Source organism: Panthera tigris, chromosome C1 (assembly GCF_018350195.1).
Source record: "Panthera tigris isolate Pti1 chromosome C1, P.tigris_Pti1_mat1.1, whole genome shotgun sequence".
Classification (NCBI taxonomy): Eukaryota; Metazoa; Chordata; class Mammalia; order Carnivora; family Felidae; genus Panthera; species Panthera tigris.
Window position 1 is genome coordinate 17,966,200 of NC_056667.1, and position 12,301 is coordinate 17,978,500.

A 12,301-nucleotide genomic window follows, 5' to 3' on the forward strand; every position below is an offset into this window, starting at 1 on the left:
AGCTCCGTGGATAATGAGGACAGGGTCTCATGATGTGAAGAGAGCACTGAGTTGGGATTTGAGACCTGGTCTGGTCACAGACTGGCAATGTGGTTTTGGGCAATATAGTTCTAAAGGTGACAGCTTATCCTTTCTTACTGAATGCCAGGTACCTTCCTTCATCCTGTCCCATGGGGTGTGAGTAGGAACCCAGGCTTTGGAGTCACTAGGCTGGGTTGGAGCCCTGGTTATGGCTTTATCAGCCAGAAGTCGAAATGACCTAGATGCTCTAAGATACAATGATATTATAATTATAATCATTAAAATAACATTTATATAGTGTCCTCCATATGCTAGGTGCTGTTCTAAACATACATGGGGTTGGTGTTGCTATTATTATCCTTGTCTTACAGAGGAGGTACAGAGAGGTTAAGAGACTTGCCCAAGGTCACACAGCCACTATATGGCCTATCTAGGAATTGAATCCAAGAAATCTGGATCCAGAGTCCATGCTCCTAACCACTAAGACAACAGAGCCTCTCTGGGCCTCAGTTTCTTCATTCATATAATGGAGATAACATTAGTAGCTGTTACAGAGTGGTTGTAGGGACTAAATTAGAGATCGCATGGAAGGCCTTCATACAGGGCCCCGTGCACAAGAAGCACTCTACTGAAAAACCACAATGAAAGGGCTCCTGCTGGCTCAATCAGTAGAGCATGTACCTCTTGATCTTGGGGTTGTGAGTTCGAGCCCCATGTTGGGTGTAGAGATTACTTACAAGTAAAGTCTTAAGGGGTGCCTGGGTGGCTCAGTCAATTAAGTGTCTAACTCTTGATTTCGGCTCAGGTCATGATCTCACAGTTTGTGAGTTCGAATCCTACGTCGCGCTCTGTGCTGACAGCGTGGAGCCTGCTTGGGATTCTCTGCCTCCTCTTCTCTCTCTTTCTGCCCCTCCCCAACTTGCTGTCTCTCAAAAATGAACATTTATAAATAAAGAAATAAGGAAATAAATAAATCAGACCTTTTTTAAAAAGTAAGCATTAAAAAAATAATAAAAATGAAAAATAAAAGTAAGCATTGTTTTTATTAATAAATCTCCACAACACCCTTGAAGTAGGCATTATAATCTGCCACTCGCCATGTGAAGAAACAGTCTCAGAAAGGCGCGGTCATTTATCTAGAGTCAGACAGCCCTTTTAAGTGGTCAAGTTAGAACTTAATCCGGATCTGCCTGACTCCAAACTCCATGATGCCTAACTGCTAATCTTGGGGTACTTCTCCAGCTGGGGGCTCAGACTAAATGATGGCCTGCCAACTCTAAGGACTGGGTGGCAGGTTTTCTCCCAGTGACCAAGATAGCTCCCCTGCCTGGCCAAGTCTGCTGCGGGGGGGGGGGGGGGGGGGGGGGGGAGGGGGATTGGTCTTAACATAAATGTATAAATCCCTCTTTCCTCTCAGGGCCCCAAGGAGAAGCGGATACTATCCTCCAGCACTGGGGGCCGGAATGACCAAGGAAAGAGGTGAGGCACGCCCAACTACCACCTCTGCCCCTTTCTTCACCCTTACCTCCACCTCTGGGCTTATCCATTGGGCACAGAGGGCTCAGGGCTTAGGACCCATGGGACTCTTAGGGGCCCATGAAAGTGTTAGAATTTATTGTCAAATCAGAAGAAAACGATGATCGTAATCCAACCTGGATTATATTTATTTTTATACCAATGCAATTGTAAAAGGTATTTTAAAATATTTTTCATGGAAGAAGGAGCCTATGAAGGCAAAAGAGACTAGGGGCCACCAAGTCATAGAGACCCTGCTTGAAAACACACACACACACACACACACACACACACACACACACACACAGAGTTTACTGAAAACAAACTTCAAAGCCCTCGTCTAGGAAAAGCCCTGAAGGCAGCTTTTCTGTCCTAGCTCCAAACCCCTCCTCCCTGCAGCCTCCCGGGAAGGGAGACCTGGCCTGGGGCGGGAGGGGGGGAGGTGGTTCAGGTACTTCTTTCCTCTGGCTCTCTTGGGCCTCTGCCTGGCATTAGTGCCTTGGGGCACTGATGTTCCTCTCCCTGTGGAAGGCAGCCCAGGCCATGCTCGTGGTTAGATGGGCACTAAGAGGGACCCTACCCTTTCTCTACTCTGCCCCAGCCCCCCTCTCCCACCACACCCCCCACTGCTCTGCCCCACGTAGGGCCTCTGCCGGGAAACCTTCCGGGCTTCTGTCTGCCTTCCAGAAAATCCAAACTGCTAAGGCAGGCATTACCACTCATGCAGCTGGCTCAGGGCCCCTCCATGCTAGAAACAATAGGGTTTAGTGTGTGGGACTTTTCTGAAAACTAATTTTTCTTTTAATGTTGTTAGCTTTTCTGATTACAAAAGTAATACCTGTTTGTTATAAAATATTCAAATTCTACAGAAATGTATAAAGTAGAAAGTAAAAGTTTCCTGTATTCCGACTCCCCTCCCCGCCCTTAACAGTTTGGGGTATATCCTTCTAGACCTTTTTCTGAACATATATTAACTGTACTCACAAATATACACCGCCACCCCCTACACACACACACACTGTATTGATGACTGAATACAGGTGTTTTAAAGTGGAGACATTGGACTCTGGATAAGAAATAAATAAAATTTCAGTTTTTAAAATTACCAAGGACAGTAAAAGATAAAGCAGATGTTTTCCCTTCAGCCCTGAGCCGGTACTTTGTTCCGTTCTTAACACCCTCCTCCCCGCTCATCCCTGTGACAAACCGGCCTGGTACTGTGCCCTGAGTCATGCGTGTCGGGAAGGTCTGACGTGACGTTGTGTTAAAGAAGGTCGGTGCTCACCCTCCAATCCGGCCAAGGATCCCCCTGCCCCTGGAGAGAAGAGGGGCACTCACTCAGCCCTCCTCTCTCCCCAGGTACTACCATGGCATGGACTATGAGATGGACCTCGCTCCCCTTGAAAGTCCCACGCATCTCATGAAATTCCTGACCGAGAACGTGTCTGGAGCCCCAGAGTACCCAGATGTGCTCAAGAAGAATAACCTGATGAGCTTGGAGGGGGCCGTGCCCACTCCGGGCAAGGCAGCTCCCCTCCCCGCAGGCCCTGGCAAGCTGGAAGCTGGCTCTGTGGACAGCTACCTGCTGCCCACCAGTGATGTGTATGATAACAGCTCCCTCAACTCCTTGTTTGAGAGCATTCATGGGGTGCCGCCCACACAGCGCTGGCAGCCTGACAGCACCTTCAAAGATGACCCACAGGAGGTGAGGGCCCACCCCCATACCCCTCACAGCATCCCTGGATATGTGCATGCATGTGCAGAAGGGGAGAAGACAGTGAGGAGATCAGAGGTTTGGAATCCATGGGGTGAAAAGTCCTAGAGCAGAGGCAGGTTTGCCATGTACTGTTGTTCCAGTTGTGCACTAAACAACCTGCATAGCTGTATGGAGCAGGCCCGGGATGAGGCCCCAGCAGCCTGAATGTGGCCATTTATTCTCTCTGAATTGTGTTTCTCTGCAGTCACTGCTCTTCCCAGATATCCTGAAAACGTCCCCAGAACCCCCGTGTCCAGAAGACTATCCCAGCCCCAAGAGGTAACTCAGCTGCTCTGGAACTTTGGCCACTTGGGCAGTAGGCCGGGGGCTACAGACAGAGCCTCATACTGTCCCCAGAGTAGCCATCATCAATGAATGAGAAGAGGAGAGTGAAGGCACATGAAAGGAAAGAGACTGATTTCTCCATTTGTTTCCTGGGCTGAAAAGGGGCTCAGAGCCCTGTTTAAAACACTGAGGTTCTGAGGCACCTGGGTGGCTCATTCGGTCAGGCTGTCTGACTTCGGCTCAGGTCATGATCTCATGGTTCGTGGGTTCAAGCCCCACATCGGCTCTCTGTCGTTAGCACAGAGCCTGCTTTGGATCCTCTGTCCCCCACCCCCCCACCCCCCCAACACACATATCCGCCCTTCCCCCCGCTTGTCTGCCCTTCCCCCGCTTGTGCACGCACGGGCGCTCTCTCTCTCTCTCTCTCTCTCTCTCTCTCTCTCAAATAAATAAACATTAAAAACAAAAACAAAACAAAAAAACCAAGATTCTGTTGCCCTTAGTCTCTCCTATGGTTTTGTCACCCCTCAGGGGTCTCTCTGGTTTCCATTATTTATTATTCAGCAGGATTGTGGCTCAAGGAAACCACTAAATAGAAACTCCAGGGGCGCCTGGCTGTCGTAAAGCATGCAACTCTTGACCTCAGGGTTGTAAGTTCGAGCCATATATTGGGTGTAGAGATTACTTAAAAATAATTTTAAAAATCTTGAAGAAAGGGAGGGAGAGAGAGAGAGGGAGAAAGAAAGAAAGAGAGAAAGAAAGAAAGAAAGAAAGAAAGAAAGAAAGAAAGAAAGAAAGAAAAGAAAAGAAAGAGGAAAAAGGAAGGAAAGAAACCAAAAGTGTGGAAACTGAGGCCCAGGGAGGTTGAGTGATTTACTAGGTCACACAGCAAATCCATAGCACAACCTCAGGCTCCCTGCCCCACTGCCCTCTGGGATACTCCTGCCTGGGAGCTCAGCCTTACTGCCCTCACCCTCTCTTCCCTGCAGTGACTTTGAGTACACCCTGGGCTCCCCCAAAGCCATCCACATCAAGTCAGGGGAGTCGCCTATGGCCTACCTCAACAAAGGCCAGTTCTATCCCATCACCCTGCGGACCCCAGCAGGCGGCAAAGGCCTTGCCTTGTCCTCCAACAAAGTCAAGGTATGTTGCCCCTGGAGCAGCTTGGGAAAGGGGTAGGATGGTTGGGCCAGCCCTGCCTGACGAGGACCCTAGGATAACTGTCCATTGCCATAGAGTGGGGGAAACCGAGGCAAAAGGGCAGGGGTACCGGACCAAGGCTCTGGGAAGGGTCAGGGGATGCCTGGGCCTCTCCGGGAGGCTGGGAGTCACTGTGGCTGCTTGTGCCTGCAGAGTGTGGTGATGGTGGTCTTTGACAACGAGAAAGTCCCGGTAGAGCAGCTACGCTTCTGGAAGCACTGGCATTCCCGGCAACCCACTGCCAAGCAGCGTGTCATCGATGTGGGTGAGAGCCCACCCAAGCCTCCTCTCTCCGTCTCCCTCCCTTCTGCCCACCCCCCCCCCCCCCCGCAATTTCTCTGTCACACACACACACACACACACACACACACACACTCACCCCAGTCAGGTCTTGAAGTGCCCCTTTCCCCAGCCCTCTGTGATCTCTGCAGGACTTCCTTCTGACCCCAGCCGCCTGCCTGGCCCCTGTCTCCAGGTCATAACTATGGGGTTTGCAGGGATTTGCATCTGTTGGCTGCAGGCTGTGGCATTTTACTGTGTTGCTTTGGGATAAACAGTGCCCTAGAGACCCCAACAGTGTTGGATAAATAGACCCCTGGCCTGCTTGTCCCCACGGGGGGCTTAGCCAATTGAGACACAAATTCATAAGACAAGAGAGCAGGCAGCTGGTGACTGGGAAGGTTTGAAGGGCGGTGCAAGAGAGCTCTGCTCTGGGAGCTGGGACCTCGGCTCTGTCAGCAGCTAGGGGGCCCGGGGAAGAGGCATGAGGTGCCGCCTCATCCCTGCCCCAGGCCCTGGGATGGGGCACGTAGGAGGCACAGCCCATCCTCGGGCCTCAAGGTTCTGGCTCCACACTCTTCTGACCGTGTGACCTGTGTCGCCTCCCCTTTCCGAGCCTCAGTTTCTTCAGCGGTCAAATGGAATAAGGCCAGCCGCCCTGCCTGCCTACGTGCTGTTTCTTCTGCCTGGGAGCACGTGTACTGGAGAACATGATATACATAGGGGTGATTCTGTGACTTAACTGAGAGGCTACATAGCAAGTGGGTAGGAGCCTGTGTTCAGGGGCCAAAGCTGAGCTCCATTCTTGCTGTGCCTTTTTTTTTTTTTTTTTTTTAAGCTGTGTGACCCTGGTCAAGTGACCCGACTTCTCCGAGCTTCATTTTTTGCGTGTGTAAACTGCGTATACATAGCATCGTCGTGAGGATTAACAGAGGGCTCGCCACATTGACGTGTTCAATAAACGGGGTGGTGGTTCTACCGTTTGTTCGATATTCCTACCCCCATCACTGCCCTCATCACGACTACTAGTATTTTATCTGGGAGATCTCCTCAATCACAGTCCCAGTGAGAACGCTAACCCCCACCCCAAAATCATGAGGGCCCTGACCTAGTTGGCAGAGTTAGGGATTCTCTGTGGGGTGTGGGCAGATCTGCTTCCCAGGCTGGACCTCAGTTTTCGCATCTGCAACTCAGGGCACAGCAATCAGTCCTTCCTTCCCCCTGCTCACCTGCCCCTGCCCCCCCCCCACCCCAATTGAGGGATGGTTCTTGGGGAAGACAGTACAAACACCTCCCCACCACGTCCCCAAACCCCTTTCCTCCTGACTCTCCTGGTCTCCTGTGGTTTCAGCCGACTGCAAAGAAAACTTCAACACCGTGCAACACATCGAGGAGGTGGCCTATAATGCATTGTCCTTCGTGTGGAATGTCAACGAGGAGGCCAAGGTCAGTGTGTGGCTGTGATGGGGCTGGTCACTCACAAGTCCCCAGGTGGGCACCTGGGATTGTGGCAGCCGCTCTGATGAGGGCGCCTACGGAGGAGGCAGGGCACACAGCAGTGGCTCTAAAGCCAGAAGGGCTAGGCCTACCTCCAGCTCCGTGACCTCGGACCGGCGCCTCGGCCATCAAATTGGGGTGCAGTTGTAGCACCCACTGAGAGGTTGACGGGAGGATCACGGGAGATAAGTGACAGTAGAGCACAGTCTGGCACCTAAGCGGTGGCTGCCGTTACGAATCCGATCCACCCACTCACCAGATGGGAGAACTGAGCTCGTGCAAGGTCACACGGCAAGCCACCGAGGACACCAGCTTCCCTGACTTGCAGGCCGTCAGTGTGGCAGGAGAAATGCTTTGGAGTCTGGTAGATGAGGCTGAGATCCGTTACATGGTTTCCCGCGTCCGTAAGGAGGGAAAGGAGTCCACCTCCTGGGGCTGGGGTGGGGATTTATTCCATGGGATCATGCGTGTCTAAGAGATGGGCCCGGCGCCAGACCCACTGGAGAGGCCTGAAAATGGAGCCTCTGGTGACTCTTTCATACTGGCCATTTGGTGCCTAAGGCCAACTTTCCGTGTGCTTCTGGGCCTCTCTGTGCCCTGGTTTTCTGTTTGGAGAGCCGGCACTGTGGACAGGGCACTAGTCTGACACTCAGGGGCTGGGTGACATTCAGGGACTGGGTCCCTTTGCCTCCTTGGGCCAGGCCTGCCCTATCATTCCACGGTTGAGTCCAGCCCTGGCAAGAACATTTCTGGCCTAGACAAGCGGGGGAGCTGGGTCCTGTCTCCCGGTTTGCCTCATGGAGCGGTCCAGGCCGCCTGGAGGAAACGGAGCTGAAGGGGCTCCGAAAACACAAAAGGAGGCACAAACGTGAGGGATTATTATTATTCAAACAGATGCCAGGGGCCAGAGGAGGGACTGGGGCCTCCAGTTCGGGGAGACGGGGAAAGAGTTTCGTAGGAAGGGAGAGGAGGGTTTCGGTTGGGATTTTCTCACAGCCTCTTAAGCCCCCAGGCTTGGGTCTTTCTCAGGTGTGAGCTGGGTGGGAGCTGCATTAGGGCTGAGTTGGCTGAGGGGGAGGTATGTCAGGCATGCGCCCGGGGGCCTGGCCCCCCGCAGCCGCGGAAAGAAGGGGATCTGCTCGGGCACCGCACCCCACCCTTACCTGTGCAGGTCAGGACCATTTCCGAGGGAAATGTCCCAGGGAACAGTGGCCAGTCTGGAGCGGGGTCTGGCCCTGGTGCCCCACGGAGGAGTCGGTCAGGCAGACGGTCGTCAGGCGAGCTTGGCAGGGAGTGCCCAGCTGAGACCCACCCCAGACTGCCGTCGGAGTTGGGCGGGAGGCTTTGGGTTGAGACCCCAGCCGTCCCACTCCCCATGACAGGCCCACTAGGTGCTCCATGCACCCCCTGTGTCCCCTGGGGAAAGCTGGCCCGCTGCCCTGGGCACAAGTCTGTCCATCTGGAAAAGAGGTGGTGACAGGTGCCTCCCAGGGGCGCCGTTTCCCGGGCTCGATATGCAGGGCGGTTGTGGGACGGCAGGGCTGGCCGCCGGCGCAGGCTGTTTATCCAGCTCCCCTGTGTGTCCCCAGGTGTTCATCGGTGTCAACTGCCTCAGCACAGACTTCTCCTCGCAGAAGGGGGTGAAGGGCGTCCCCCTGAACCTGCAGATCGACACCTACGACTGTGGCTCGGGCGCTGAGCGCCTGGTGCACCGCGCCGTCTGCCAGATCAAGATCTTCTGTGACAAGGTGGCTGGGGTGGACGGGCCCTCTGCTGGGCCCCGGCGGGGAGGAGGGCCAGCCCCCACCCTCGCGTCCTCCCCAGCCGCGTGGGGTGTGTCGGTCTGTCTCTGCTTCTTGATCTCCAAACCCCTCTCTCCTCTGTGTGCTCGTCACTGTCTGCCTTGGCCCCTGTGTGCATTTTCCCCGGGCTCTCTGCGCTTCTGTCTCTCATCTCTGTCTCTTTCTGAAGATCTCTTTCTAGATCTCAGCATCTCTCCGTGTCTCTTTCTGTGTCTGTCTCTCTCGTTTCTCTTCCTTCTTCGCATCCCTCTCGGACTCCACTTCCCTCTTCTGTTTCTCTCTCTGTTCCTCTCTCTCCACATCTGTTTCTCTCTTGTGGCCTCTACTGGCCTCAGACAAGGCTGGGCTGGGCCGCATAGGCTGGGAGCTGGTGCTTTCCCATCTCCCGGTCTCACTTTGGAAAGAAAGCAGCACTGGATGGCTGGTCCAGATTTAAGATGCAAAGCAGCCAGCCGGTCCCAAGGCCCTGGGTGACCCCCTTTGCCCTCTTCCCGGCAGGGAGCAGAAAGGAAAATGCGGGATGATGAACGAAAGCAGTTCCGGAGGAAGGTCAAGTGCCCCGACTCCAGCAACAGTGGTCAGTGGGGATGAGTCGGGCTGGGCTGGCCTGGGGTGAAGGGGAGAAGGAGACTGGAGGGCAGAGGCTTGGGACGTGAACAGAGGGGCCTCGGACGCAGTGCCTTCCTTTTCCCAGCAGGTATGAAGGGCTGCCTGCTGTCTGGCTTCAGGGGCAATGAGACCACCTACTTGCGGCCTGAGGCTGACCTGGAGACCCCACCGGTGCTGTTCATCCCTAATGTGCACTTCTCCAGCCTGCAGCGTCCCGGAGGGGTGAGGGTCTTGGGCCAGAGAGGGTCTTGGCCCCTGGGTGGGGTCTGATCAGCACAGACCAGAAAGGAGAAACCTACCACTCTGCCACTACAGACCAATTCAGATGTTTATAGGCCCCAATGTATATACATTTTTAAGTTAATGAATTTATTTTGAGAGAGAGAGTGAGTAGGGGAGGGGCAGAGAGAGAGGGAAAGAGACAGAGTCCCAAGCTGATGCAGGGCTTGAACTCTCGAACCGTGAGATCGTGACCTGAGCCGAGATCGAGAATCAGACTCGTAACCGACTGAACCACCCAGGTGTGTTTCCCCCCCCACCCCGACTTTTTTTTTTTTAACATCAAGATGCAAATACTTGTATTGAATCCCAGGGGATTAAAAACATGGACATACATCCATATGTAACATTAGTGAAACTTTTCTACTGGGGAGAAGAAGGTTAACGAAGAAAGGGATTTCATAACCACCAAAGCGTTCACACCTGGGGCACACACGGAGGGTCCGAATTTCTGAGCCCCAAATTAGATTGCAGCCGAATCCAAGCTGTGTGGATCACGATGGTGGCGGCAATGCCCGCGAGCGCTCGCTGTGCGCCAGGTGCCGCTGTCAGCACGGTCCACGCGCCGGCTGCGTTAACCTTCACTACCTCCCCGGGAGATCGATACTACGACTCTCCCTGGACTTGTGGGCTGGACGTTGAGGCGGAGACCAAAACCACACGGTACATGGCAGAGCCAGAGTGTGGACGCAGGCACCTCGGCTTTAGAAGCCACGCCCGGGAATTCTAGCTGTACCACCTCTCAGGCCAGTGAGCCATCCTGTGAGGCAGACACTGCTGTCCTCTCCACTTTCCACATAAGGCCACACCATAGCTCAGTGGCAGAATCGAGACTCCAGGGCCTATCTAGTAGTTTGCTTCCATATTAAACAGTCTGACTATTTCCTGCCATTGAGGTCCCTCCGTGTAGGTGGGACTGTTTGCAGAAACAGCCCTTGCCCTCCAAGATGCGTTCAGTGCCTTGACCTCGAACAATAAGAGATTCTGGAACGGAAAGAGCAGGCAGTTCTTTTTTTCTTTTTTAAGTTGATTTACTTATTTTGAGAGAGAGAGAGAGAGAATAGGAGCAGGGATCAGAGAGAGGGAGAGAGAGAATTCCACGCATGGAACTCGACGTGGGGCTCGAAGCCACGAACCGTGAGATCGTGACCTGGGCCGAAACCAACAGCCAGCTGCCTAACCGACTAAGCCACCCAGGTGCCCCGAGAGCAGCTAGTTCGGATGTGGCCCGTGGTCCACACTTAAAGGCCTCCTGCACCCACCATCCTCCCTTCCCTGCCCCGCCCCGGAAGCGCTCTGTGGCCCCACAGTCAGGTGGCCGCATCACCCTAGTGTCTCTCCCCAGCCAGAGGCCCCGAGTTGGGAGATGACCGCTCTCGGGATTGAGGGCCCTGTGGCCAGACTGACGGCTGCTCTGTGGGGAAGAGGGAGGCACCCTCGCACCTATGAGCCTGGGGGCCGCTCGGTCCCGACTCTGCCTCCTGCTGGGTGCGTTCCTTCGGGAGGCACTCACCAGGCCCGGTGCCTCACCTCACGGAACCGGTGATGACTGCTGCAGGCAGTCTCTGGAACCCTCCGGAGAGTGCCCTTCCCCCCACCCCCTTTTCCCCTGTGCCTCGGCTTCCACTGCCCTGCCTGATGGTGTGCAGTCCCGACCCTTCTGGGCGAGCTGGGGCTCAGGTGGGGCTCATGGAGCTGGCCGCGTTCCTTTAGCACCTCCAGGCTCAGTCCCCGACCCTTCCACTTGGGCTGGATGCTCCCTTTCCGCTCAAGATCTCAGCTCACCTAGGAGGACTAAATCTGAGCAGAATGGGCTGGAAAGCCATCACAACCGCATTCCCCACCTCACCCCCACAAAGATTGTGCCCCCTCCCCCCAGAAGGCCACCAGCAGCAGAAGGCCCCTCTCATCTTCCTGCCTGCCTGTGATGGAGAATGTCTTCTCTCTTCGTTGCAGGCAGTGCCCTCGGCAGGTCAGAGCAGCTCCAACAGGTAAGGCCTCACCCCTCCCCCCCCACCCCCCCCCCCCGCCTGGCCCCCTGCTGCTTGTGCTGCCCCCCCCAAGCCAGGGCCTGGGCACAGAGGAAGCAGCCATGGGACTCTGCTCCCAACCCCCAAGCTACATTCACGCTCCTTTCTCACTGAAACTGCCTGCGTTTTTATGGGTTTGTTTTATGTGAAAAGCTGGCGAATCTCTGGCGAGACACCTGCTTGTAAAAAGGGAAAGAAAAGGCCTCTGAGATGGTAGCACAGATTTGGAGAGTTAGGAGGGGCCACAGTGCTGGAGGACCAACTGAGGGGTCCACACACACCCCCTCCCTGACTTGAGGAGGGAGGGAGGCGCCCCGAAGGGCCCCATCCTCCCCTGTGTCAGCCTAGAGATCTGTCTGAGGGAAAAAATGGAAAGATGGCCTCGTGGGCGTGAGGCAGGGATGGGGGGGCCATGTGAGAGGAAAAGCACACATAAGAAAGCACCTTAGTGTCGATATCAGTCTCTTCCCCCATAGACAAGGGGTACTTTTCCTCTGGTGCTTTCACACCGAACCACAGTGCCAGCCAGCCAGCCAGGCGAGCAGGGGTTATTGCCCTGCTTTACGGATGAGGAAATGGAGACTCAGAGAAGTGAAGTGACGTGGCCAGGCTCACACAGCTCTTAAGTAGCAGAGGTGGGCTGGAACCGAAGCCTGTCTTCCTCCAAATGCCACCACGCTTCCCCCTCTCCCCGCCTCACATCCGAGTGGATTCTCCCGAAAAAGAACAACACGCTGATGATGAAACGAGAGTCCATATTTACTGAGACCCAACTGTGTGTCACACGCTGTTCTGAAAGCAGTTTGTGTGACGTCCTTCAGCCTCACAACTTTATGAAGTACTCTTGGCCTTACCTAATTGTCACCCCATTTGATAGAAGGGGACACTGAGGGACTAAGAGACTCATCCCGAGTCACCCAGCTAGTGAGTGGGATTCGAACCCAGGCAGTCCCACCTCCAGAACCTGCTGCTTTCACCGCCGTCCTCCTGCGCTGTGCCTGCCTTCATGGGGTTTTCTGCACATCTGG

The 12,301-nt window shown here is 54.5% G+C and overlaps 1 protein-coding gene across 6 annotated transcripts in view; it reads left to right on the forward strand.

Annotated features, from left to right (window-relative positions):
- GRHL3 (grainyhead like transcription factor 3) overlaps nucleotides 1-12,301 on the forward strand; it is a 50,059-nt gene that overhangs the window by 28,669 nt on the left and 9,089 nt on the right. For 5 of the 6 annotated variants that reach the window (XM_042996468.1, XM_042996465.1, XM_042996466.1 and 2 more), the window contains exons 3-12: nucleotides 1,439-1,500; nucleotides 2,896-3,241; nucleotides 3,498-3,571; nucleotides 4,567-4,720; nucleotides 4,931-5,042; nucleotides 6,408-6,502; nucleotides 8,143-8,301; nucleotides 8,854-8,932; nucleotides 9,050-9,186; nucleotides 11,200-11,234. In XM_042996468.1, the coding sequence (XP_042852402.1) occupies nucleotides 1,439-1,500; nucleotides 2,896-3,241; nucleotides 3,498-3,571; nucleotides 4,567-4,720; nucleotides 4,931-5,042; nucleotides 6,408-6,502; nucleotides 8,143-8,301; nucleotides 8,854-8,932; nucleotides 9,050-9,186; nucleotides 11,200-11,234 (1,253 nt within the window). The remainder of the gene's footprint in view (nucleotides 1-1,438; nucleotides 1,501-2,895; nucleotides 3,242-3,497; nucleotides 3,572-4,566; nucleotides 4,721-4,930; nucleotides 5,043-6,407; nucleotides 6,503-8,142; nucleotides 8,302-8,853; nucleotides 8,933-9,049; nucleotides 9,187-11,199; nucleotides 11,235-12,301) is intronic. The other variant, XM_042996464.1, reaches the window with a different exon arrangement.